The following is a 27,471-nucleotide window of genomic DNA, read 5'->3' on the forward strand; positions in this document are numbered from 1 at the left end:
ATTATATTTCAAGTTTACCTTTAGTTTATTTTAAGATTAAGACCGACAGAAGCATCAAAATGAACAATTAATTAAACGAAAAAAAAAAGCGCTCAAAAATAGTTTAGTCCAGGACCTTCTTTGTGCAAAAACCTACAGTTATCGAGTCATACACTACTGAAATACAGTTCAACGTCTTACCTAGGACAGAATGTGTTACTTTTAAATAAATTTAGTCTTTAAGAAATTACGACTACCAATCATAGTTAATGTAAAACATTTTTATGTAACTCTTTTTTATGTAAATACTCAGGTCATGTTTTGCAAACTTTAAACTGACATGCGTTTAGTCTTTACGAAAAAGAATAAAAATGTTACATTTTAATCCTATAGATTATAACTAGTCTTTTGCGACTCTGTTTTCACTTTTAATTATGAAAATGCAATTATTCTTCCAAGCACATCAAAAAGTATACTTAAGTATGATAATTTATTATTTTTAATTTTATTTCAGTACAATTAATTTTTATTTATAATATAGAAAACAATTTTTTTTTTCATTTTAAGGCATTACTAGTTGGTTTAGTTGAAGGGTTAGAGTCTGTTATAAATAACAAGCCAATATTCTTAGAAAAAGTTGCTCTTTTGAAAAAAAGCCGCACTGAATAGAAAAAAAAAACTGTTAGCCGCAGAAACTGCAACGTTTTATCATAAACTTTTTTGCAGTCTGAAAAAAGTATTTTAGATGCCAAAAAATACATCGCGTGCTACATTATTTTTACTTTCGGATTGCAGTTTGCCGACCGCTAGTTTAATTTAAGTTTTATTTTAGTTTTTAAGTATCCGGCTATTTAGCAAAATCAGTACAATTCTTATTTTTTACTAAGGGCGTGTTTTGACCGGTTTCCTGTGCGACCCCTTAGAAAAAAATGGAATAAACGTAATAAAAAACCGATTGAAGTTTTTTTCTAAATATATTCTTAAAAATTCATATATATTTGTTAACTTTTTGATATTAAGTGAAATTTAGTTTATATTTATTAAAAATTGTCAAAAATGACGTAGTTGTATATATTTTCTTGTATAAAAAACGTGTAAACTGTACAAAAATATATAGTTAAAAAAGTTGCACAACTTGATAAAGGAAACCTTTCATTGAAATCAGCCAATCAAAAGTGTTTTTGAAAACTGTTTTTGAATGATTTTACAATTCGATGGATTTAATTTCTAAGTTTTGAAACTTTTAAACAAATTACATAATATATAAATCTCATTTTTACTACATTAGAAAAACCGGAGTTTTACAATTTTTTTTTTTTATCAAGCTGTAAAATAATTGCTTACTTCTACTAGTAGTTTGTTTTCAAAAATATAATTAGCTTTTGATTTATATTTGATTTTAAGCAAAATAATTCAAATGGAATTGTTTTAATTTAGTATTTATTTACTTATAATTGAATATGTTTTTCTATTATTAAGACAATTTAATTGCTAATTTTAATTAGTATTTCGTTTTAGATTCTCATATATAAAAAGATTTCGTTATTCATGTTAAATTCACAATGTAAAGCAAAACTTTCATATTGTCTCATGTGTCAGGTTTATATTTAAATTATTTTACTAAATTTATAAGAACTTGATAGTTATTAATAATTTGCTTTCAATTTTGTTGGTATTATAAATTTTGAAAAAGTATAAAAATTTTTGTACCTGAGAAAATTTAGACAGTATTTTAACTATTGTATTGTATCTATTTGTAGTGTAAGTGTATAATATTGGCTTCTACACAAAACACTCTATTTTTGAAAAAAAAAAACTAGTTGCACTGTAATGAAAAAAGTCCAGACAAGCCCTTGGTTTTTAATATAAAACTAAAACTATCTAAAACAATACAAAATTTGAGTCTAGGTGTTAAAGAGACCGTTTATTGTTAATTATTTTTTTTTAATATTTGTTTGCCTAAGTTTTAAAAACATAAATGGAATATGTTGTAAATCAAAAAAGGCAAACAAATATTAAAATAAAATATTAGAAACCGTTAGTATGGCTAATAAAAAAATATAAAAATTCTTGAATTTATTTGTATCTTTTATATACTTTTTTTTCTATAGAGTACCTAATATAAACTGAAAATACACTAAAAATAGTATACACTAGTTGTATACACTTTATAGCATACATATAAGTATAAAATATACAAATAACAAGAATTTAAATTTAGGCTAAAAAACTCATTGGTTAAAACCTATTGCTTAAAGTTTGTTTAATTAGAATACAAAATTATTACAATTGTAGTTTTTGCATCATTAAAGTTTCTATTAAATAAACTATTAAATCGTCAACTTTTATTTTGAAAAAAATTTTGTTTAAAAAAATAAGCTAATTATCTTTAGATTAAAATATAGCAATACATTTTATAAACGTAAAAAGCACGAAACAAAACGAAAATTTTATTCATTCAAAACTAATTGAAAATTGATAAATAATAACTATAACATTTAAAATAAATAGATATATTGTGAGTATACATAGTAGGGTGCTTATTTTTACAGCTACTTTTGATTTTCCGGCTGGAAAAAATTTATGTTTTATAAATATCATAAAAACACCCTGTGCAAAATTTTAGATGATTCAAATAAACTTTCACCTTGGCACCAAACGATTTTCTAAAAACCACCACAATGCAAAATGTATTGGATCTAAAAAATGCGACCTTAATGTTTTAAGCTGAGATATTTATTACATGTGGCTGATTATCACACAAACACATAGTAAACAATTTAAAACGATTCAAAAAAAGTTTTATGGAAGCACTTCTTGTTTTTTGAAAAAGAAACTGGAAATTCAAGAAAATTAAAAAAAAGTGATAAAAATTAAACAAAATCAAAAATTCCATATTAAAACCTTTTTTGAATCGATTTAAACTCTTCACAAAGTGTTTAACTTTAAAAAATTTAAAATCAATCATCAAAGACAAAACTTTTAAAAACTTCCTTCACTTCAAAGTTTTTCATTTCATTTTTCTCGTCTTAAAAAGGGAATTTTAAAATGATTTTATAAGTTTTACCAATAACTTTATTAAATACTTTTAACTAGATAAAATCCGTTTTTTTTGTATTTTTGTTAATCTAGTAAAACCTAGAATAATATTGTAATTTTGAACAGGTTGGAGGTATATACGTATTTATTTCTTAAAAAAAAAAACATCGGCGAAAGTCTGCAGAGCAGAAGCTTGGACTTTAGAATGCCGTGAGACAATCTCAAGTTTAATAAAAGGGTTGATTATACCAATTTGATCATCAGACCACAAGCTTCGGTAGACTGCAAGTTTTTCGGTTGTGACTGACTGATGAGTCCTAATAAGGACGAAACCGGTCTCAGTCTACCGAAGCTTGTGGTCTGATGATCGAATTGATATGATCAACCCTTTTGTTATTTCTTATAACCTTGGACTTAGTAATTTTTAATAAAGTTTTTAATTTCAGCCAATTCAAGCTTTTTTTATTTACTTTTTAGACAGTTTTACTAACGTATTCTTCGAAAATACTTTATAAAATTTTATGTTAAAAATATGTTCATTAACTTCAATAGATATTTTTATTATTATTATTATCAAGTCTTATTATTAGACTCTACTAAAAATTTGAAAGCTGTTATTATAATATAAGTTTTATTTGTTTTTTTTTAGAATTATAAATAATTTTTTTTTAATTTTCATACAGCAAAAACATTTGAAGAAACTTTTACATAAAGTCTGATAATTTTTGGTTTTTAGAAACGTTTTTACTGAACTTTAAAACTCAAATTGGTTTAACCTTGAGCTACAATTACAAAAAAATATATATTTGATACTTCGCAAAATTTTACTCCCTATGTCTAGTTCAGTGCGATTTTGGCCAACTGAGGCTGGCGTTGATTATATCTGACTTTGAAAAAAACTACAGTAAGTAAATTCGATTTACACTTTATCATAACTATAACAAAAAACAGTGGCCTTGTAAACCCCTTTTGTATAGATAGTTTTTAATAAATGGGCATACCGTATTTTTCTGGAATTTAGTTCTTTGGATGTATTAGCTGTTAAAACTTTATATGCTATGTGAGCATATTTAGATGTTAAATTAAGCATAAAACTATTATTATTATTATAGTTTATTAAACGAAAAAAAAGACGCTCAAATATTTTGTCCTAAGACCTGGTGCACAAAAAAAAATTCTGTTATCGAGTTGCATACCACGGGGCACGGATACCTTGTAACGTCTTGTCCGGGACAGCTATATGAAACCTTAATTGTGTTTTTATAAAAACTTTTGGTCAACTTGTTTTCTCTGTAAAAATAAAATTTAACTAGGTTAAGAATTAATAATTTATTATTTTTAAGAATAGTTGAAGATTTAGTTTGTTTTTGCTTTAGCAGTTAAGTAATACCCATTTGCCATTACCTACTATAACTAGCACAAATGTAGTTTCCTAAAATCTAGCGGCTGTAAAGTATACGTTATTTTACTTTTTGTTGTTGATGCATTGTATATGTTAATTTAAATAACGAAAAATATAAAGATTAGAACTGCTAAAATGAAAGAAGCTCTTTCTTTTAACGACTCTGTTTCAAAACCAAAATTCTAGCAGGTATCTAAATTTCTTTTGACCCACCCTTAACTTAAATATGATTATTAAGGCTTTAGTGATTAAGTAATTAACTTAAGGGATGCTTAATGAGTAGATTAAATAAAAAAATAATTAAATATTTTTGTCGAGAAACTATTAAGTAGAAACTTATTTAAGTTTGATTTAACTAAACAATTTCATTCTTAGTTTATAATATTTTATAAATTTTAGTTCAGGAGCAGAATGTTGTGAGTGCTAAATAGTAAGCAACTTTTTATTTATTTTTGAAAAACAAGCTGAAATTGTATACCCCAAATCAAGGAAAGAATTTTAAGTTAATTATTTGTTGACAAGTCTACAACAAACTATTAGTGCACTGAACTTAAATTTGAATCTTAATTTGTTTTGTTTATTAATAATAAATAAAGTTTGTTTTCTTTTTTGGTTTATAGTGTTTACTCAAATTTTCTACTAAAAAAATCTAGTTTTTTTTACAGGTTGCTGCAACGTGACCTTTATAAAAGTATGTGAATTTAAGGCCATAAGGGCAATCCAATATCTTTTTACAATAATTAACAGTCTTTTAAATTAAAACTTAAAATATGAACTATATGTAAATTTTTTTGATAATAAAAAAAAACTTGAATTATTAATTAATATATAAGTATTCAAAACATTAGAGTGTTAAAATTTTGCTTAAAAAACAATTAACTTTTTTTTTAAATTACAATACATACTATAACAACTATTAAAACCAACTTTTTCTGTATTTAATTTTGTGTATATATCTTTTTTTATCCTCTATTCTTTGAAGAGCTTATATTTCAAAACTAAGTAGAAGTTTGTTATTAGTAAACAGGTACTTTGTCAGTTGTTTTTATTTTTGTTAAAATATGGACATTTTTGTTATAAGTTTTCTAATAAAAGCTTATGAAACACAATTTTGCTTGAAATTAATAAATTCACTAAATCTCTTTTTACTTTTTTGAGCTAGAGATTGAAACTTCAAGGATACGATCCTTAAAGTATTAAGGTTTTTTTAGAACAAGTTTATAACGTTATGAAAAATTAAAATTTTGGGAACAAACAATGACCAGAAATAGTTAAGAATTAAAACAAAAGTTTATATTATTGAACTATAAAAAGATTAAACTGAAAAAGTTTGAAAACAATTTCTCAAAAATTTAAGAAAAAATATATTTGTAGTTGTTCTTCCATAAGTATCATAAAATAATAAAAAAATTGAATAAAACAGTTAAAATCAACTTTTAGCTTAGTTTACACTGTAAATAATTTAAGTACAAAATCAAATAGATTTCACCCCTTTTGACCCTAATATCCGTATGATCAAGACTAGTCCTGGAAATGACATTATAATGTATCCTGGTGTATGACTTGATAACCAAACGATATTTTTGTCTATGACTCGATAACCAAAATGTTTTTTGTACATCAGGTCCTTGAACCAAATTTTTGAGTATTTTTTTAAATTATTTTTGTTAAAAATTAAAATTAAGCACAATTCCTTCTAACTTAAAAAAAATATTAAGAATTATATAATTTTAATTTCTTTAACAATTTTAGTAATTACAGAATAGTTGTTAGAAAAAAAGGTATTTTATTTTTTTACTGTTAATAAATGCATGATTTTGTTAGCATAATTATGTAGAGACTTCCACATCATTCAAAAAATCAAAATTGACTTTTATTTTTTATTTCTCAATAAAATCAAATTTATAAAAACCTTTGTATTTTTTTCTTATTTATTTGTTTTTGACTCAAGTTTTTTTAACTTAATTTTTTACTAACTTAAATATTTTTACACTCTACACTTGTCTTGTAAATACAGTCTTAAAAATATAGTTAAATAAAAAAACTATGCAAGTTTTGCTGTTATTGTATATTCCAACAAAGTTGTTTTGTTAAGATCTGTACTAACAGACTATTAGCTAGTTATTTTGAATATTAGATATGTCTTATCATTGTTGTTAAACTACACAAAATAATTTTAGTATAAAAATCTTGCTGTTACTTAAAAGCTACTGTTTTTATTTTAAATAAAATTTAAAAATTAAAATCATAAGTTATTTTTAATTGTTATAAACATATTTATTATGTTAGTCTGCAGTCATATTAGAACATACTTATTAGTTTGCTATTATATAATTTTTTTTGTGTTTAAAAAAATTGCTATTAACATCTTTAGTATTTGATTTGAATAAAGTTTTAGCCTATTTTTATTTTGATATTTAATTGTCATTTTTAAGTCTTAATGTTCACTAAAAAATGATTGAATAATAGTAGGTAACTAATAAAATCAAAAATCAGACACTGTTATGTTATTGTTAATTAAACATAAAAAAAAACGCTCAAACTATTTGGTCTTAGGGCTTGGTACACAAAATAACCTTTTTTTATTGAGTAGCACATTACTTGGAAACTTTGGACATCTTGTTAAGGACAGTTAAGGGCATAGGGGGAGTCCACCTTGATTTTTACAAGTTGATCTTATTTTATAAGGTTTTATTCAAGCTATCAGACATTTTTAACAGTTTGAAAAAATTAAATTTTTTTTTTGAGATATGAGCACGGTGACCTTAATAGGTTCCTAATGGAAGGCGCAAACTAAAAACGCAAAAAAAGACCATTTCACTAAAAATCTATCTCCTCCTTCATTTTTTAAGCAATCTTCTTCAAATTTTCACAGAAAGTGTATTATTAAATTTTAAAAAGATTGAATGCAAGATTTTTTTTTAATTTGGAAAACAAAATTTTTATAAAAAAAAACCACCTATTTTTTTGTTTTTTGTATCTAAAATTTTTATTTTTTAATATTTTAAAAGTTCCAACATTCAAAGTCTTTTAAACTATGAAAGGAACGTTTCCTGAAAATTTGAGGTCTCTATCTCAAAAAATGAAGGAAAAGATAGGTTTTTAGTGATTTTTAAAATTTCTGGGAAAATTGACCTTGAAAAACTTGCGGTCCATACGTTTGTATTGTAAATTTTTTATAAAAATTACAATATCTCAAAAGTTATATAATATATTTTAATCCTATAAAAACTGGCTCGTAGTTTGTACTTTAAGCTTTCATATAAGATCCAATGTTATTTTTAGTAAAAAAAAAAATGTTGGACCCCCCCTCCCCTATGCCCTTAATATAAAGAAAAGAAAACAAAAAATTTTTCCTTCACTTAAGAATAGTTTTAAGAATAATTTTATTTATTATTTTGCAACAACTTATACCGTTTGAGAAAATGAAAGTGTAAGCAAAACATATTAGTCTTAAATAAGATTTGTTTTTTATTACATATTTCCACTATTAAGGCCATAGGGGGGGTAAGCCATGTTTTTACAAGTTGATCTTATTTTATAGAGTTTATTCTAAGCTTCAAGATGCTTTTTATCATTTAAAAAAATTCTAATTATTTTTGAGATAGGACCAGTCAAAGTCAAGCCGCATAATAGGTTTCCTACGGGAAGGGAAAACTAAAACAGCAAAAAAAGACTATTTTATTTAAAATCTATCTCCTCCTACATTTTTAAAGTAATTTTCTTTTAATTTTCACAATCTAATCTTTATACAATTACAAAAAAACCTTACTTTGGAATTAAAAATATTTTAAGTAAAAATATAAAATTTTTATTAAATTATTTTTAATTCCATAGTAACGTTTTTTTCTTTTAATATAAGGAACATTTCCTGAAAATTTGAAGAAGATTGATTGAAAAATAAAGGAGGAGATAGATTTTTAGTGATTTTAAAAATTTCTAAAAAATTGACTCTAAAAATTTGCGGTTCATACGTTTGTATTGGAAACTTTTTACAAAAAATAAAATATCTCAAAAGTTAAATGATATTTTTGAATTCTATAAAAACTAGCTTGTAGTTTGTACTTTAAGCTTTCATAAAAATCCCAAGGTTAATTTTTGGAAAAAAAAAGTGTTTTACTCCCCCCTATGGCCTTAAGAGCATAGGAAGTGTAATTACATTTTTTACTAACATTAACATATACTCTTTTCTTAAAGATCTAATTAAAACCAATAAGTCAGTTTTTATCAAATACCAAAAAAACTTTTAAGATTAAGTTATTTTTGTAAAACGTTTCCTATACAAACCCATGACTAACATACTTTTTTTACTGTCAATTTACTCAAAAAAAATCTTTTATTTATTTTTCAAGCTATTGATCTCAAATTTTTAGGAAATGTTTCTTGCATTAAAATATAAACTTATTTTGTAACAACTAAAAATAATAAAAAATAAAAAAATTCAGACTAAACAAAGAAAAAATCAATATTTATCTATTTTTGTTAAGAAAATAAAAACTAAATATTTTTAAAATTCCTACAAAAGGATTGTTTACCATTCCCTTTTGAGTTTGTAAAACTGAAAGTTTGAGAAAGATTGCCTAAAAACTGATGAAGAATATAGATTTCAATGAACTAGTCTTTTTTTGCCTTATTAACTTTGCCCTTTCATAAAGATCCTACTAAACTCTTTGACTTCGTCCCCTAATATCTCAAAAACTAGTTTTCATCATAAGAAATGGTATTAAGTTACTGTTAGCCTAGTTAAAAAATCTTTAAAATATGATAAACGTATAAAAAAGTGCCTACCCCTTTATGTCCTAAAATAAGGTTTTTATTTGTAAAACGTTGGATGTTACTGGAAGCACATATAGTGGTGCGATAGTAGCTATAAAAGATAAAATAGAAATAATTGTAGGTGTTCAATCAAGCATGTTGTTATTATTATAATTTTTTATTAATTAAAGTTCAGTATTTTCCCTAAATAAATTAGAAGAAAATGCTATAATGCATTAAAAGTATTTTTTTTGGAAATTCAGGTAGGGAAATCAATATGCTACGTAGTAACTTACACATGTATGGATCATCACTTTTTTACAAGCTTTGACTGTTATAATCAAGAGCTTTTATAATTTATATATTTTTTAAAAACTTTGTTTTGTAATAAATAGTTTGCTGATTCAATTAAAACTTTACTTTTTTTAATGCAAAAGTGAGCTCAATGAATTTTTGACACCTACCACACTACCAATGCTAAAAAATTCAAGTTTTACGACAATATTTTTCTATTTTTAAAATTTATGTTGCCATTACACAGTAAAATTATTATTTAGATTATAATTTTAACTTATTTAAACACTGTTTACGTTATTTTAATTATTAAGGCCAAAGGAGGTTAAAAAAAGGTTATCTTATTTTGTAGAGTTACACCTAAGCAACAAGTTGCTTTCTACATATTTTTGGTATTTAACTTAATTTTTACAATATAGCCAGCTCAATTTGGAGAGTACAATAGGTTTCTTATAGGAGGCAGTAAATTAAGATATCAAATACATAAAAAAAGAAGTTTTTAATAATAATTTATATTTTTTTAGAATAGTGTGCACAGAAATTATTTTCTGATAATTTTCGTGCACAGTTTTTGAAACGGTAAAGAACCACTGGCCTTAAGAGCAAAATATATTTCTTCAGCAACTAAATTTTACCAACAACTAAAACTAATTTTTAATAAGTCTTTTTAAACAGATAAAATCTGTAAGTAGTAAATTATTTTGTACAACCATAAAATTTTACAAAATTAGTCATATTGGTTTAGTCACTTTAGTTTTTATTGTATGTTAAAAAACAGACAGATGTCTTAAAACAGGTGTCTTATTTACTACTTCAATTTAGGTATCTTTGCTTTTCAAGAACACATCAGTTAAGTTTTGTACGGATTTTGTTTAATATTGGTAGTAGAAAAGTTATAGTGTAGTATTTTAATTTAATAAAATTTAATAGTTTTATTAATTTGTATCTTAGTCTAACTTATAATAACAAATTTCAAAAATATTACAAGTCAGAAATTAAAGTTTTAAAAATATAAAATGTTGAAAGTTGTTTAGTCTTAGTGTTTAATTAATTTATAAAATCTACACTTGATTAGTACATTATTTTATATTTTTAAAAAGCTTTAATATTCTGACCACAGTATAAGTTTTCAGTTTCAACTCAGTATAATTCAGTAAGATACAATTTTTGATAAGTCATACTTGAAAGTACCTAAATAAATAATAATGAAATTTGTTTTGTCCTTTTGTATATTATCAAAAAAAATTGTTTAAATTACATTTATAAACACTATTTTTAAAATTAAAAAATGATTTTGGTAACATTTTTTATGAAAAACTAAAATGAATTATAATGTAAAAATATACAATCTCATCCATTTTAAAAGTTCTCCTGTTTTTAAATGTGGTTATTTTAACTGGTTTATATATTAAAAAACACCAAACAAATAGCTTTGTAAACAATATTTCAAATTTCAAAAAAAAGGACAAAAATAAGTTTTTAATAATACACTTATTTTCTCTGAATTGTTCAGAACAAAGAAAACTAGAGATTTTTGTTGAATATCAATCTAAAAAGTAGCAATAACTTTCAATATATAATTTAAAGCTAACTTACAAGTTTTCTTGTAAAGCTTATTAATTATATTGTAGTTTAGGTGTGTCAGGGAAATGAATAAATGTTTAGTTTTAAGTTAAGTTATCACTTATATATACATATATATATATTATGTGCTTAATTGAATTATATAATAAACAACAGTTTTTTACTATCTCATATATTCCTCAATAAAGCTTTAGTGTACTAAAAATGTTTTGCATAAATTTAGAAATTAACTATTTAATAAGTATTATGATGTAGTTGTAATGAAGGTTTTTGTGCAGTAAGTTAAGTTTGAAAAATTCACTGATTTTATTGTTATTGGTTTAAGAATTTGTGCATGTTGAAAAAGCTTAATAATTGGTTTTAAACTTTTGTAAAGTATGTAAAGGTTGTATTAGAATTTTTTTTTAAACTGCTTGTGTGTGCGGCTTAATTTTACTTTGGTTTAAAATTTGATAGGGTTAAATTTTGCTAAAAAAATATTTTTGGTAATGAATGGATATATTTTGTCTTTTACTTTTCTTGTTTAGATTAGTATCATAGTCTTGTCTGATTTATCAGTTTTGATTTTTTCTAAGTTGCAAAGTCTGCAGCCAAGTTTATTATTGAATTTTGATTTTGTCCTGTTTAGTATTTCCCATTTAATTTTACAGTCTGTGTTGTTATCTTTTAAATTCCAAATGTAGTTTGCCAGTTCTGTTGTATGTCTTTTGTTAAATTTGTTGTCTGAAGAACTGTGATTCCTATATATCTTTGTTTGAAACTGTTTTCCGTAGATCCCACATACTGTTTGGTTGCTTTATTGAATGTTACTGTTGCTCTATAGACTATTTTAGAAATTAGGCATTGGCTGTTCAAAGGGCAGGGTTCTTTGCTACAATTAAAAAGTTTATCTTTTATTGTTTATATTGTTTTTGTTTAAAGTTTTTATTATTATTTGCTATTATTTTGCTTCTAAAATTACTTGTACAACTGTATGATATTTTAATTGTGTTGCGATTGAAATTTTTTTATATGGATAGTTTTCATCAAAGGATGTGGTATCTAAATTTAAGAATTGTTTGCCTATTTTAAAACTTACAGTTAAACTAAGCAGTGGATTAAAAATATTATATCTTTTTTTTCTTTGTCTTTTATTTCTTTTTGATAGAATGGTCTTGTCGTATTTTGAATTATCTTTTTAATTGGCTGAAATTAATGCTTTTTGATATTCACTTTTTACATTGTTAAAAGATTCTTTATTGTTAGAAAGTTTTATGAGTCTTCTGTTTATTGTTTCATGTAGTTGTTTTAGTACTTTTCAGGGGTGAATGGAATAGTTGTGTACGTATAAAATTGGTGAGTTTGGTTTGTTGTAAGGTTTGTTTAAACAAAACGGCTTTAAGTAACAAAAAAATCCGGATTATTCCTAACAGATTTTTTAGATGTACCCTTGAACATATTAAACTCAAGTTACCAACCTTACAACAAACCAAACTCATTTGGTTTTGTTGATTAAAAATTTTTTTTTTAGGATTTAAAATCCTTATGACTGTGTAAAAGATCACTCAGGACAGTTTATTTGAATCAAAGAGTGGCAACACTCATAATACTTTACTGTCAGCAACAAAATTTTATTAGTGTCATACTAACTGATAGTGTATTTAAATCAATATATTGAAATTTAAATTAGATAAATAAAAAAAATCAAGTTCTTAGTTAATTTATTTTGGAATGAAATAATGGATAAAGATGAAACTGAACATTTGGGGTAATTTTCATGTTTACATTAGCAATCTTTTTTATTTATTTAAACTATAATACATACTTAAAAATGTTTTGTGTTTGAATTTTGTACATAAGGTTTAAATAAAAAAACTAAGTGACTAATTTCATAAATCAAACTAGTTAAAAGATAATAATCTTCTACATTTTGTTTGAAAATGGTTACTTAAAGTTATCATAAATAATATTATATATTAGTTTATATTTTTTAACAATCAATAAGTTAGCTTTTTATGGATATAATTTTTTACAGAATCTTTGATGACTTTTCAAACTATGATTCTGTTGGTGAATCCAATTTTCAAGTAAGGTTTTGTTAGTATACATGTATGAAAATTAAAAGTTTATTTGCACATTGCTATAAATTTAGTAAAGTCAAAATTTTAGTTTTGTTATTATTTTGATCAGTAAAATTTATTAAGGTTTTTTTTAAATTGTTAAATAAAAAAAAAACATTAGTTGTTATATGAAAGCTTTAAGCAAATAATTTAAGGCAACATTTAAAAAATTTTTCGCAGAAGTGTGCACAAAAAATACTTTACTTAGCACAAAAGTTTAGACAGTTAGTAAAGAGTTCTAAAAAATGGTAGAGTAATAAATCTTAGTTTATTTTTAAAACTAGTATTTACACATTAACAGTTTGTTTGTTAAAAATATAAACAATTTACCATAATGAGATTAATTTTAGTAGTAACACTCTATAATGTCTTATATGCATATAATTTTATCTAAAAAAAATATTATGCTCATATTCTGAAATCTTTAACAACTACTGATATTAAAAGCTTTTATTAAAAAACAAAATTTGTTTTAGTTTTCATGATTTATTTAAAATTGATAGTATAATTTTGTTTTCAATTATCTTTGAAAATATAATAATAAAGTAATCAAGTGTATCTTCTCTTAGGAATTTTAGTCTAAGTACTTCAAATTTTTAAGTATGAATAAAAGTTGTTTTTATTATAAAACGACCCATTTTTATTTATTTTTTATTTAAAAAAATTTAAAAGTTCAATCTTGATTTTCCTTTAAAACTATTTGTAATGTATACCAGTAATTTGAGGTTAAATCTCAAAAAAAAAATTTTTTATTAAATTTCAAAATTTCTTAGAAAATTTAGGATTGATAAATTGCAGTCAATACATTAATATTGGAAACTTTTCACAAAAATAGTTGTATATTTAATAATAAATTATTTAAATATTTTGTATTCTTGAAAGACTTACCTTTTGCTACTACTTTTAAACCAGTGCTAATAAGGGCAATGTTAGTTTTTGTTTTAAAATATCTGACCCCTCTGTACCTTAAATATTGTAATTTTGCAGTGTAATTAAAAAAAACCTATTACAATTTTTAGGCAGGAGACTCACAAGGAATTGACATTTTAAAGCAATCATTACAAGCTGCTAACATAACTGAGCAAGATTCTTGCTTAAGTTTCTCAAATGATTTTGATTACCTCTCTGGTGGCAACTCTTCAAATCTAAATTTGGATTTATCTTCTACTCCAAAAATAAAAAATGAAGCTGTAGATGATAACATGTTTGATACTAGTCAGTTTTTAAATTTAACAAACGACACTAATAGTTCACAATCAAGTAAAACTGGAATCGCTAATAGCAGTTTGAAAAATAACCAATATATAGTAAATCCCTCAACAACTGTTCAATATCAAAATTTACAAGGAAAAGATGGAAAAGTTGTAACAATGAATCAAGCTTTCTCAAGTTCAAACAACAATCAATTATATTCTCAAATAGTTACTTCAGTTCCTGTGCAATTAAATCAAAGTACTGTTGTAGTAAATAATGCTCCAATTGTCCAATTACGAAATGGGTACAATAATAATGGCAAAAAAGTACAGGTCGCTCCAGGTTCATGCAAAGTTCAGGTAACATCCTTTATTTATCATTGGATTGTAATTGTATCAAATTAGTTAAAAAACCAGTTTAACAAAAAGTTTAATTTATATTGAACATTAAATATTTGTTACACTTTTTTCTTATGCTCAAATTTTATAAAAATTATACGTTTTATATTTATTAGTATCACTTACTTATTATGTGTTTTTTATTCAAAGTAAAATTGTTTTTTTAACCAGTTGTTGAAACAAGTTGTATTAACAATTATAATAATATCACATAACATTGTTTGTGCGTTTAATGTTGATATTAAAGTTTTTAAACACTTTGTCAGCTTATATTTAGTCTTAAAATGTTTATGAAAAAAATTCATAATTTCGAGAAAATAATTTAACAAATTCTGAACAAATTTCAGTTTCAATAAATATAACAATATACTTTCTGACGTAATTGTTTATAATGGAGTTCTTTAATAAAAAGTTTGAACTTGTTTTTACAATGAAACTGCAAAAAAAAAAAATTTACAAACTTAAATTTGTCTATATTTTGTATAATTTCGTTTAAATTTAAATTTTACATAAAATTTTTAGCACAATTATATTGAACTGTTAATAAAAATTTTTATTTTAAAGCTATATAGTAAAGAAATTTATAACAACAATTGTACTTTTATCTACAATATTGCCAATTTTCAGTCAAATCAGAAAGTTTTTAGTTCATCAAATCAAAAGCAAAATTTTAAAAATGGTCATCTAATTTAGGCTTTTTTGTTATTTTTTGGTCTATATTCTTAGATTTTTAAGCTTATGTTCTTGTTTTATACATATACAATAAATGGTGAATGAAATAGTAAGAGTTTATTTAAATACTTCTAAAATAAAGCTAAATACAGATAGACTAGTTCAGACTAATTTTGTTTGTAAATTCAGACTAATAGATATAGTATAATTGCAGTTCAAAGGTCAATACTATTTGACATCAAAATCATCAACTAACCAGCAAATCAAGAAAACAATCAACAACAACAGTCCTTTTGTTGGAATGCAGATTGCTAGTGTGAAAATTCCTATAACTTGTGCCTCATCTGCTTTACCTCAGTATTCGAACAATTCACAGTCTATAAGAGTGGCCTCCAATGGTCAAACTGCATCACATCAAGTCATTGTTTTACCAAAAAAGCGTCCTATATCCGAAGTTAACCCGACTTCTAGTGGCCAATATACTCTAAATGTAATTCGTAACCAGGTAGTTTCTATTAATTCTGCATAAAAAACCAAACAACTTAATCTTAGAAAAAAAAATGCTTGTAATGTTCTTTACCACAAAGCTGTATTTAATAAAAAAATTTAATATTAAAAAAATGTAAACCACTGATTAGTTTTAAATTATAGATTATTTTTATGATACTTAATTTAATATTCAGAATTATTATTCAACAGGGAAACAAAATTAAACCTCCAAGTGCTAATGTTTGTAACAGTGTGCTGGATACAAATAAAACAGTGCGTAGAGTGTTTAATGGACAAACTTATGCTGTATCTCCGGCTGATGCAATGGCAGACAAAGTAAGATTTTTAAATTTATAAGTATTTATATGTTGTATTTTATTTTTATAATTCATACTTTTTTAAAATGAAGGTTGTTTCTGTATTTTATTTTTCAAGTTTTAATTTCTTTTAAATATTCAAAATAATATTGTTCTCACATGTGAATATAAAAGATTTTTTTTACAATTCTTTTAGATATTAAGGGCATAGGGGGGTCCACCTTGATTTTTCAAGTTGATCTCATTTTGTGAAGTTTTATCTGAGCTATCAGAAGTTTTTAACCGCTTTAAAAAATTCAAAGTAATTTTTGTGATATGAGCGATCAAAGTCGGTGTCCTCAATAGGTTCCTAATAGAGGCGCAAACTAAAAACGCGAAAAAAGATCATTTCACTATAAATATATCTCCTCTTTCATTTTTTAAGCAATCTTCTTCAAATTTTCACAGAAAGTGTATTATTAAATTAAAAAAAGATTGAATGCAGGAATTTTTTTAATTTTTAAATATAAAATTTTAATAAAAAAAAAACACCTGTTTTTTGTTTTTTTAACTAAAATTTTTATTTTTTAAAATTTTTTGATTTCACCATTCAAAGTCTTTTGAACTATGAAAGGAATGTTTCCTGAAAGTTTGATGTCTCTAGCTTAAAAAATGAAGGAGAAGATAGATTTTTAGTGATTTTTTAAATTTCCGAGAAAACTGACCTAGAAAAATTTGCAGTCCATATGTTTGTATCGGAAAATTTTAATAAAACATACAATATCTAAAAAGTTAAATAAGTATTTAAAAAAAATGAAAACTGGCTTGTAGTTTGTACTTCAAGCTTTCATAATAGATCCAATGTTATTTTTAGTTAAAAAAAAGTCTGACCCCCCCTCTATGCTTACTCTATTTTTTCTGCTTAATTATTTTTACTTATTAGCTAAACTTAAATATACAAATACTAAGCTTTGTGGTTTTTAGTTTTATCAATATAGTATATTTTTTTCTAAACTTTTAGCTTGATTATCAAAATTATTCCTTTTGTTGTAATTCTTATTAAATGTAACAGTTATGAACTTATATAAAAAGAAATTCGATTAAGATTTATTTTAAATAATTTAGAGAGCATGTTTTATTTGTACTTTTCAAGAGTATTTTTATAAATCAAAAATTGTTCTACTTATTTAAAACAGAAGTATAACAAAAAGAAAACAAGTATAATCTTTCAATGTGAATTTTTATATTTTATAAAAGTTTTTATCATTTAAACACACATTTTTAGTGCAATATGTTATAAATGATTGTTGTTCAAAAATTGGTAATATTTTGAAACACTTAATATTTTTTGTGTAGTTTTTATATTTCTTGAATTAAAGCCAAAACGTATAAGTAGAATATTTGAAATAATTTTTATAATATAATCCTAATCACTAGTGTTACTTAACAAGCAAGACATTATCAGGGTTGCCACTTACTCAGGCTTGTTTTTATCTTAGTTAAAATTTAATTGAAGTATTTTGGAAAACTTGCATCTGTTTCATCAAAGTTACTATAGTTACGTATATCCATTTTATGGTATTGAAGATTAATTACTAGTTGATTTTTTTTTTTGGCTAAAACTTAAAAATAGTTTTGAACTTTTATTGTTGTAATATTTTAACACTATTATTGAATATTTCAAGAGAAATAATTCAACCATGTTTTAGTTTAGTTAAGAATATTTATAACTTTTATAAAAAGTTAATATCATTTAGACTTTTTTACTTATTAAATGCTTTGCTTTTAGCTTCGGAACACTACAAACAGAAACAATTTTGTGAATTTTACTGTAGATCCTGGCTTATCGGCTGTACAAATCAGTCAAGTACAAAAAATTATTCGTGAAAAACGAACTGATACTTCAGTAAGTTGACAAGACTTTGAAATTATAAATACATTATAAATTTTCAGTAATAAGAATATTATTTTGATAAAATACTTTGATTAATTTTAATCCTAATTTTTATAGTATTTGTTGAAAAACAAAGAACTTTAAAAATAAGCTTGTTATCTTCCAAATAAAATCTTGTAACCAAAAAAAAAAACTTTTAGAAAGTTTAATTATTTTGTACACATGGTATTAAAAATGGTCTTAAAAATGGTCTATGAAATAATTTATAAAGCTAAGTTTACTTACTAATTTAGATAAGTCTAATTTTAAGATATCTAAACAAAACATAAAACACTTGTATTGCTATTCATAAGTATAATATTTTTCAGATTTTTTATATATTTTAAGTTTATAAAAGATTGATATAAATAATTGACTTTAAAATTTATAATATGAACACTGTTTCCTTATACTTTTAAACATTAATGCTTGGATTATTTGCCAAGTGTTTGAACTGATTCTTACAACAAGCCGTGGAATTTGTTCGTATAAAATTAATTCAGCGAACATACTTGACAGAAACTGACCCAAAATCAAAGTCAATTGTACACAGCTTTTTGGGCACACGTTCACCCTATGGAGCAGCACATAAGAGAATACTACATTAAACATCCTCAACTCTTCACCTCAAAAGTAAACAGTTTTCAATAACTTTTTTTTTTATTGAGATAAAAAAAGTTAGGTATACAGTATTTTGTAGTTGAGTACATTTACTTTGTGGTCAAATGTTGTTTTTTGATCGTCTAACATTAGAAAATATTCTGCATGTAATCAATAATAATAAAAACATTTTTTTTTAATAAAATTTCTTACACCTAGTAAAAATAGTTAATAATAAAGAATATGTACACATATACTGATGAAAACAAAGTTTATTCTTTAAGTATTTAATGTAAATAACGAACCGTGCATTTTAAATTTACATATCTCATGATTGAAGCATAAATATTGAAGAGCTGTATTAAACTTTAACTTTGATAGAAATCATGTACAGTGCAAGTAAAATCTTCTCATAACAGGGGTCGGAAGACTTTTATAAATATAAGACCAATTTTTCTCGAAAATAATGCTTAAGGATCGCATTATTTTAACAAAAGTATTCCTCAGGCCGCAGTTATTAAAAATATTTGTAGTAATTAACAATTTACACTATTTAAAACCATAAAATAAAATGATAAATTAATATTAGTTACTAAGTATTAAATTTTTAGCCTAATTGAAGTTTTTGTCTAAAAAAGTTGTTTTTTGATACTTAAATTTTTAGTTAAAAATACATCGTGGGCCGCAGATTTTTGCTTTTAGAGCCACAGTTTGCCGGCCCTGACTTAAAACTAGATACTATTGAAAATATTTATGTTAGAGTAGGCTGTCGTTTGCGTCTGGTAGAAACTTTTTGTTGTTGGCAAGTTTTACTAAATAATTATAAGGTTTATTTTATCTTTCCATAGTGTTACCCAAAAGCAGCTTCCATTTCTGCTGAAAACCTCATTTCTTTTAAAATGACATGCTTAAAGTGTTAGTAGTTTTTGAAATTTTTAGGGTAGTGTATGAAATTTCGTAATAAGATATCTTGAGTATGTATTTTTGGGCTATGTTAAAAGTGGTGCGTACTAAAGTGGAATATTAATGTACTAATATATTATATACTTTATTGATCTAATCATGAAATTTGCTTTTATATGAAATGATATATAAAACATCTGAGTTTTTTTGGCTTGCATATTTTGTTTAGTTCTTAAAATTTTGAACTTTCTAGCTTATTTATTATATATAATATTTACTTAATGAAAATCAAAATATTCTGGTTTTAGATGCTTAGACCACAACCGATTAACATAATTAATAAGTAATTTTTCAAGTTTTTTATTATAAAAATTAATTTAGATTGTAAATATAAATCAATTTTTACGAGTAACTAAAGTTAGTTTTCACAAATAAATCTGACCCTGCACTTCTACATCTAGTTTAAAATTGTTTTAACTTATTTAATCCATATTTAACCATATGGGTAAATGTTATTTTTCAATTGTTTTAGTAAATCTTTCTCATTAAAGGAAAAATAAATTGCAATTATAAAACATAGTTGAATTTGTAAAATAAAATTGTAAAGCTGTACAGTTCAACTTTTTGAAAGAGAAAACTGAAAGTTCTAAAAGTGTTTTTCAACAATTATCTTAAGATTTTTACAATCATTTTTTTATTATTTTTACATTGTTGTTTTGTAACATTAAAATTTGATTACATTTTGAAGGTTTAGCTCTACAGTTAAAAAATTACAACAGTTATAAAAAATATTAAAGCCTTGTATAAGTTTTGTGTTTTTAGTGAATTTTTATGACGTTATATTGAAATACTTAATTTGATCAGATTTTTAGTTTTAAATAATATAATGTTTTGGTTATCCAAATAAAACATTCTATTTATTATGTTAATAAACTTCTTTTTTTCAATCAATTAATTTGTTTGAAATACTTTTTACCGTATCTTACTGATTTTTTTTGTTTTTCTAACAAACTGGTTTGTATTAAATTCTATTTAAACAGTAGTTTTATTCACCATATAAAATAATTTTTATAGCTAAATATTTCAATGTAACCTTAAACCACTTTTTTTTATAAAATAAAGCACCAGAATATGCTATTTAATATTTAGACGTTAAACATTTTTATTTTAGCTTTTGCAATTCATTATAATTATAATAGTTTACAAAATTAACCTAACTTAATAGTATTAAATAATTAAAAAGTTTGAAGTATTGTTACTTCAAACGTTTTAATTAATTAATTACCTCAAATGTCTACCTTAATGTTTAAGTTCAGTACATATTGCTGTTTGGTATAGGCTAGGGGTGGGCAACGTTTTTAATCGGCGGGCCGGATCAGGAAAAATTAAGTCCTTGGCGGGCCGGAGCATTTCGAATAATTAATCTACCGGATCCAGTATACGGTTCCGATCGGACAATCTCTTTTTAGATCTCGATAATGCTGGATTCTAATTAGAAACTATTATTTGGATCCGGCTGGATACTAATTTTATGGATCTGGTTGATCATTATTTCCTATCCATTTAATTACCAAAGTTTCTTAAGTATGACATTTTAAATTAATATTTATTAAGTATTTAGATTTCTATTTTTATTGTAACCCTGGGCAGAATTAACAATAACTTTATAAATTCATTAATTTAATTACTAATTTTTACTCGAGACATCCTTTAACTTATTAAGTGTAACATAAACTTTTTAAGTTTTTTCGGTTTTGAAATTTTCTATAATTGCATTGTTTTACTGAACTTTATTGTCATACCAAACTCATTGTCAGCTCAAACTGTGATATTAATGTACTTTTCCGTTAATATCACTGGTTGTTCTGTATTTGCAATTGTTACAAAATGCGTCAAGTTATTGTTACATATATTGAGAGAAAATGGTTTAAACTTTAACCTTTAAGCCTTAAATACAGAGTACATTTCATGAGCAAAAGTACCTTTCCAATTGTTTGGTATTCAGTTCTTTCATATGACTAAACAAATTTACCATGAATGCAAAATCTGAGAACCAATCCTTATTGGAAAATTGAGTAAAACCTTTATACTTTTTCTTTAAAGTTGCCAAATTTACGGCTTTAGGTCCTAAACGCATTTTAAAACTTTTCCTAAACTTTGTTAAAATGTAAAGTTTAGCAGTTTGTCTGAAAATAGTTGTCAATTACTTGTTGGGAAACAATAGAAAAAATAATTTTCTTAATATTGATATAAACAACTCACTATTTATTCGGGATAAAATGTCATTTTTGACTCGTCCATTGTTTATGAATTTCATTGAAATGTCAGATGACGAAGATATATAAAATATCAGACTTAAAACAAATATTTTGCTTAGTGTAATTTGAGTATAGAATATTCTAGGTAAGTTTAAACAAAACAAAGTATTAAGACAAAATGGTGTTTTTATTACTACATATAATTTAAAAGAAGAATTTAAAGTTCCTTAAAGTCTAACTCTTACGTCTTGTTTAGTAAAAATTTGGTACAAAGTTTTATACAAATTTTGTATTATTGACCTTAGTGGGCCGGTCATTTTCACTCTGCGGCCTATCTGGCCCGCGAGTCGTACGTTGCCCACTTCTAGTATAGACTTGAATCTGTTATTTAAATTTTTTTATAACACTATTATTAAATCTAGTAATAAAAATATAACAGGTCAAGGATCATTTTCGCAAGTCTAATGGAAGCCCGTTTGTAATAACTGTGAAAACAAAACCTGGAAGACAAATTCAGTTACCTAAGAGACCAAACTCCACTGAAAAAAAAAGTCTGACTTCTTCAGTTTCTCAAACTGCAATAAATAAAGTTAGTTTAAGTTAATTAATTATATATTTTACTTATTTTTTCAACATTTCTAGTAGTTTATTTTTTTAGAAGCTTTTACATTGCAATTTATTGTTCATTTTTTATCATAGCACTCAAAAAATGTTTGTATATTTTAAATTTCTATAGGTAAGTCAATTTTTATAACTATTCTAATTAAGAAAACTCAAATTTCTGCTTTGTTTCATTAAAAAAAGTGTTTTAAGAATATTATATGTTGTTAAGTGCATCGTGTAAGTATTAAAAACATGATTAATCATACGCCAGTGAAGAAATACTCCGTCTTTTAGTGCATTTAGTTTGTTTTAAACCCAATCTAAACTTATATAAAGCAAAAATAATCTTTCAGCTAAAGTGGGTTGAAAAAGGAACAAATTTAGGAAAACAGAATTAAACTCTTTAAATATTAACAGAAGATTTTGCAGAGTTTAAGTTAAAAAAGGAACATTTTTATGTTACTTGACAAAAATTTTAGTAAAGTAGTAAAAAATGTTGTACTTACTATATATTTTTATTGACCGCATGTTATATGTATACAATACTAGTATTGAAGCTAGTAGATGCAAGCAGAAATTGTTTTCATATTTAATTTCATATTTAATTATTAAATCATATTTATACTTAATTATTGAATGTTTTATAAGATTTAGATAATAATACGTTTCACTCTTTTCCAGGTGGTCCAGCAACATCCAACCATATCTCTCAGCAAGATCCAAAACTTGAAGTCTTCTAACCAGCTCACACAGAGAGTACATACAGTGGCGGGAACTAGGGGTTTAGGAGTGAGACATCTACTGGCCGTTCCAACCCAAAACAGTTTGAAAAGAAGCCACACGCTCACAAACAAGTCATCACAGCTGAAGACCTTAATCGCTCAAGGTACTGTCAAAAACGAGCTTTGTCAACCACCTACGCCCAAAAAACCTCTGATACTTTCGAAGTATGTGTTTAGTCTTTTTATAAAATATTTGTTTTACTTTTAATAATTTATTAAATACGAAAAAGGAAAATAAATCGTATATTTGAGTTTAAGCATTATTCTATGATGTAGTTTTGATGCAGTAACTACTAAATCAATGAGACCATATCGCCTATTTTAAACGGTGTACTTTTTAACAAACCATTAATTTAGTATAAGAAGTTTGTTTCATTAATTACTTTCACTTAAAAGTAGATGACATCGCCTATCTGGTAAACCCTGTTATACCCTACTAAACGTTAATAATATATTAATAAAGTTTTGTTTTCAGAAATACGGTATCAAATTTAGTTATTTCAATTTCCTTTATTTTATTTCAGTAAATGCAATATAAAATGACAAAAAAGCTATATCTTTAAATAGATATTTCTCCTACAATGAAAAATCATTTAAACCTTTCTTGAAAAGTACACAGTTTTATGATAGTATAATTTATAATATAATAAAATAATTGCTATTATAGAATTGAAGAAGCACCACATCGACTTATAAAATAAAAATTTAGATTTTTAATTTATGTTAAGCATTAAGAACTAGATGTAGGTTTAATAATACTTTTTAACTTAGATATAGCATTTTTTTTATGTCGTGTTGATAATAGACTAAACATAAAAACAATATACAGGGTTCCCACTTCCCTATAATTCCCTATAAATCCTTAGAAAAAGATTGTAAAATAAGTGAAAATCCCTATAAATTACGTTTTTTTGCTTGATGATTGAAACTTTTGTGATAATATAACCAATATTATTTTTTTGATTCTATAATTTTTTTGTATTTTAGAGTTATATGCACTTCTTTTCAGAGTGCAAAACATTAAGTGCATTTAAAACACTTTGATTTACGCATCGCTTTTTTATATGATTTTATGAGAGGAAAAGTACATTTTTGCATGAAAATTGTTTAGTTACGTAACATGCTTATTTCTCCAAAAAGATTTGGCACATCAGTATTATAAAAATACTTTTGTTTAAGAGACTGATTCAGGACTGCTACATACTCTGATTAACTCAGGCTATCTTGAATTATTGAAAAAACTTTAGCTAGTTTTTTAAGTCTCGTAATAGGTTATATAAGTAAATCAGTTTTCCTAAAAAAACAGTTTTTTCTAAGTCTTTTTGGTATTAAATTAGTGTTTTAGGTAATTAATCAAGATTAATAGTAACCTCTTTTTTTGCTCATATTTATATATTTCAATTTTTTTATAAACTCAGGCTTGCTTAATACAACTCCGGTTTAAGGTTGTATCAGGTGAAGCATAATCAAAAGAATATTGTAGTTGTCAAAGTATTATTTAAAATTTATTATTTTTAGTGTACTTATCTACTATATTTTTATTCAGAAATAAAAAAACTGAACATTTTTTAATTTGCTACTTAAAATAAATTAGGCCTTTAATAAATATTCAAAATGCCTCTTATATCTTAACTATTATATTGATTTACTAGAATACTACTCCTGCACTGAATTTGTTACTGTCTACAGCGTAAAGTTTTCATTATATGCTATAAGCTATATAAAATAGACATAAACACTATGAAACTTCAAACTCTATTTTATAATAAGTTTAAACTTAATAATTTGATGATAAAAGTACAATAATATTAATATATAAATTGATATTAAAATTAAGTTAAAGAAGAGTATTAACAGCAGCTTAATATAGTTGGTCTCTGACACTATCTATTAACCAATTTTTTTTGATAATTTCCCTATAGATTTGCTATATTTTATGGGTTTCCCTATAATTTTTTTTTTGAAATTTTAGTGGGAATCCTGAATATAGCTAGAATTTTATGTAAATTCACCTTATATTTTGTTTTAATTACTTAAATTTAAAACACAAGGTTAGACGAAAAGTTGGTAGAACAGCAGCAAATGCTTTTGCGTCCGGATACACAATCTCCGTTTGCAAACATGAAAGATTGTGTTAACCGTCTCCTTCCCTACCATCTGTATACTGTACCTGAGGTTTGTGCAAGCATACTACAATTAAAGAAATTTCATATTTCACTAAAACGTTTATGTAATGTGTATATTTATTTCAAGAATGGGAAAGTAGTTTGTCTTATCCATAAATCTTACTAATAAGTTTTATAGGTGTTATTTATGAAATCACTTTAATACTGAAAATATTTAGCTTTTTACGTAGTCTCACTAGATTGAATTCACCATGTAAAGTGAATTTTACTTAGTTTTTACTTGTGTTCGCATCTATAATTAAACTCTAAAAATATTTAATCTATATTTTAGTATCAACATTTTCAATTCATTTGCTGAGTTTTTCTTTTGCTAAATTATATTTTTTTAGATTCCAATTAAAGTTAGAGAAGAAAGTGAAAAAATATTTGACAAAGTAGCTGAAGACAAATGTAAAAGAGTGCAAGATCTATACAGCAAATACCATCGACTTCTGCTAAAAGATTTTGCAGTTTGTTTTATAAATAAAATTGAATTAGTATGAAAGGTTTATAGAATTACTTTTGTAATCATATCATTGCAGTTAGTGGTTGTTTATATTTTATATTAACCAATACAAACTTATATACTTATAAGTGTTTTGTTTAAAAGTACTATAGAAAATATCCTCCACAGAGGCCTGTTTTCAATCCTGATTCTGTGATGTTGGCACGAATATTTTTACAAGATGAAAGACTTGAGTTGCTGCAAGACAAGAAGTGTATTTTAGGTTAGCATTTGACTGCATTAATGCTTTGTTTGATTTGTTAATTGAGATTAATTAAACTTAATTAGATTTTTTATAATTAAATCGATATTGTTGTTTGCTGTTGATAAGTTTCAAATGTTTTCTGGTGAATGAAATATCTCATGAAAAGTAAAGTTTTAAATAGTTTATTCTTTATTTTAAACGTTTTTATATTACAGCTGATCCAGTAAATTTAACACATTATCTAAATCAAGATGACCAAGACCAGGCTCGTTTGTTTCACTTTCTAAAAGGTTAGACTTTTTTTAAACTTATGTAAAGCTTGTATAATATAACCAAATACAAAAAAAAAACTTATTTTCAAATATTTTCAAACATGTGTTTAAAGTTTTACTAAAATTTTCAGATGAAGCAAATCAAAGAGCAAATGAAGTTTTAAGGGCACGTGAGTTGGCATTATCTAAAAAAAGTATGGCAAGTCGCATTGAAAACGAACAAGCTGTAAACAGTATTTTATAGCATTTGATTTAGCTCTTTCGCTCTGTAAATTTCTGTTGTATTAATTTGGGACATTTTCGTTAAACTTAAATGTATGTGTCTTTAAATTTTAACAATTTTTTTTGATTAAGGTTTTATTTTAACTATGTATTTATTATAAGTGAGCATTTAACTTGTTGTTTTGAAACAAAATCAATCCATAAACTATTGTTTTACTTGTATTTTTCTGTTAAAAAGGAGTTTACTAAATTGTTTGCAATTTCATTCCTTTTATTAATTGAATATCTAGGTTAGCTCGTGCCATAAGTATTTTATTTATAAATCGATTTATTTTGACTATATTAATCCACAATAGTAAGTATTACTTAAAGGATAAACTATTATTTGCGAAGATTTATAACTTAAAACCCTTTACCTCTTTTTACCCTTTAGCGTGTTAGAATTTTCAATATAATACTGTTTGAATTAACAATTTAAAAAACTTACCACAACGGTTAAGTTTTTGTGTTAATCTTGTACAATATATTTGATTTTTAGCAGTTTAAGCTTTAATGTGTAAATTTTTAGTTGATTATATTTTTTTTAAGTAAGATTAAAGTACATGTTTGTTGTTTTATTCTCCATTACAAAATATAAATGTTGTTAATAGTATATTTAATAAATATATCAATAAAAAAAGTATTTTTAAGTTAGATAATAACTACTTAGCTGTTTAACATGAAGTTTTTGTTAAGTTCATTTAATATAGCTTTCATTCATAAAAGACCTAAAATGTAATATTAATCTGCTGCTATAATAAACGGTAGTTTTAAAAAAAATAT

General features: G+C 24.5%; 1 protein-coding gene across 1 annotated transcript; it reads left to right on the forward strand.

Moving 5' to 3' along the window:
- The first annotated feature begins 12,726 nt into the window (after positions 1–12,726).
- Positions 12,727–27,261, forward strand: LOC145833689 (uncharacterized). Its single transcript, XM_082940840.1, has 14 exons — positions 12,727–12,800; positions 13,068–13,119; positions 14,172–14,705; positions 15,631–15,921; positions 16,116–16,241; positions 17,991–18,107; positions 18,654–18,767; positions 22,335–22,484; positions 23,180–23,445; positions 25,332–25,455; positions 25,796–25,915; positions 26,080–26,173; positions 26,371–26,445; positions 26,559–27,261. Exons 1-14 carry the CDS (start codon positions 12,772–12,774, stop codon positions 26,669–26,671), a joined length of 2,205 nt encoding a protein of 734 aa, XP_082796966.1. The 5' UTR covers positions 12,727–12,771; the 3' UTR covers positions 26,672–27,261.
- The last annotated feature ends 210 nt before the right edge of the window (positions 27,262–27,471 follow it).

This window comes from Thalia democratica, chromosome 1 (assembly GCF_965202585.1).
Source record: "Thalia democratica chromosome 1, ktThaDemo2.hap1.1, whole genome shotgun sequence".
Lineage (NCBI taxonomy): Eukaryota > Metazoa > Chordata > Thaliacea > Salpida > Salpidae > Thalia > Thalia democratica.

Coding starts and splice junctions, on each gene's coding strand:
- LOC145833689 (XM_082940840.1), top strand. CDS start 12,772: ATGGATAAAGATGAAACTGAACATTTGGG. Junction 25,456..25,795: donor ATCTGTATACTGTACCTGAG/GTTTGTGCAAGC, acceptor ATATTTTTTTAG/ATTCCAATTAAAGTTAGAGA. Junction 25,916..26,079: donor TTCTGCTAAAAGATTTTGCA/GTTTGTTTTATA, acceptor TATCCTCCACAG/AGGCCTGTTTTCAATCCTGA.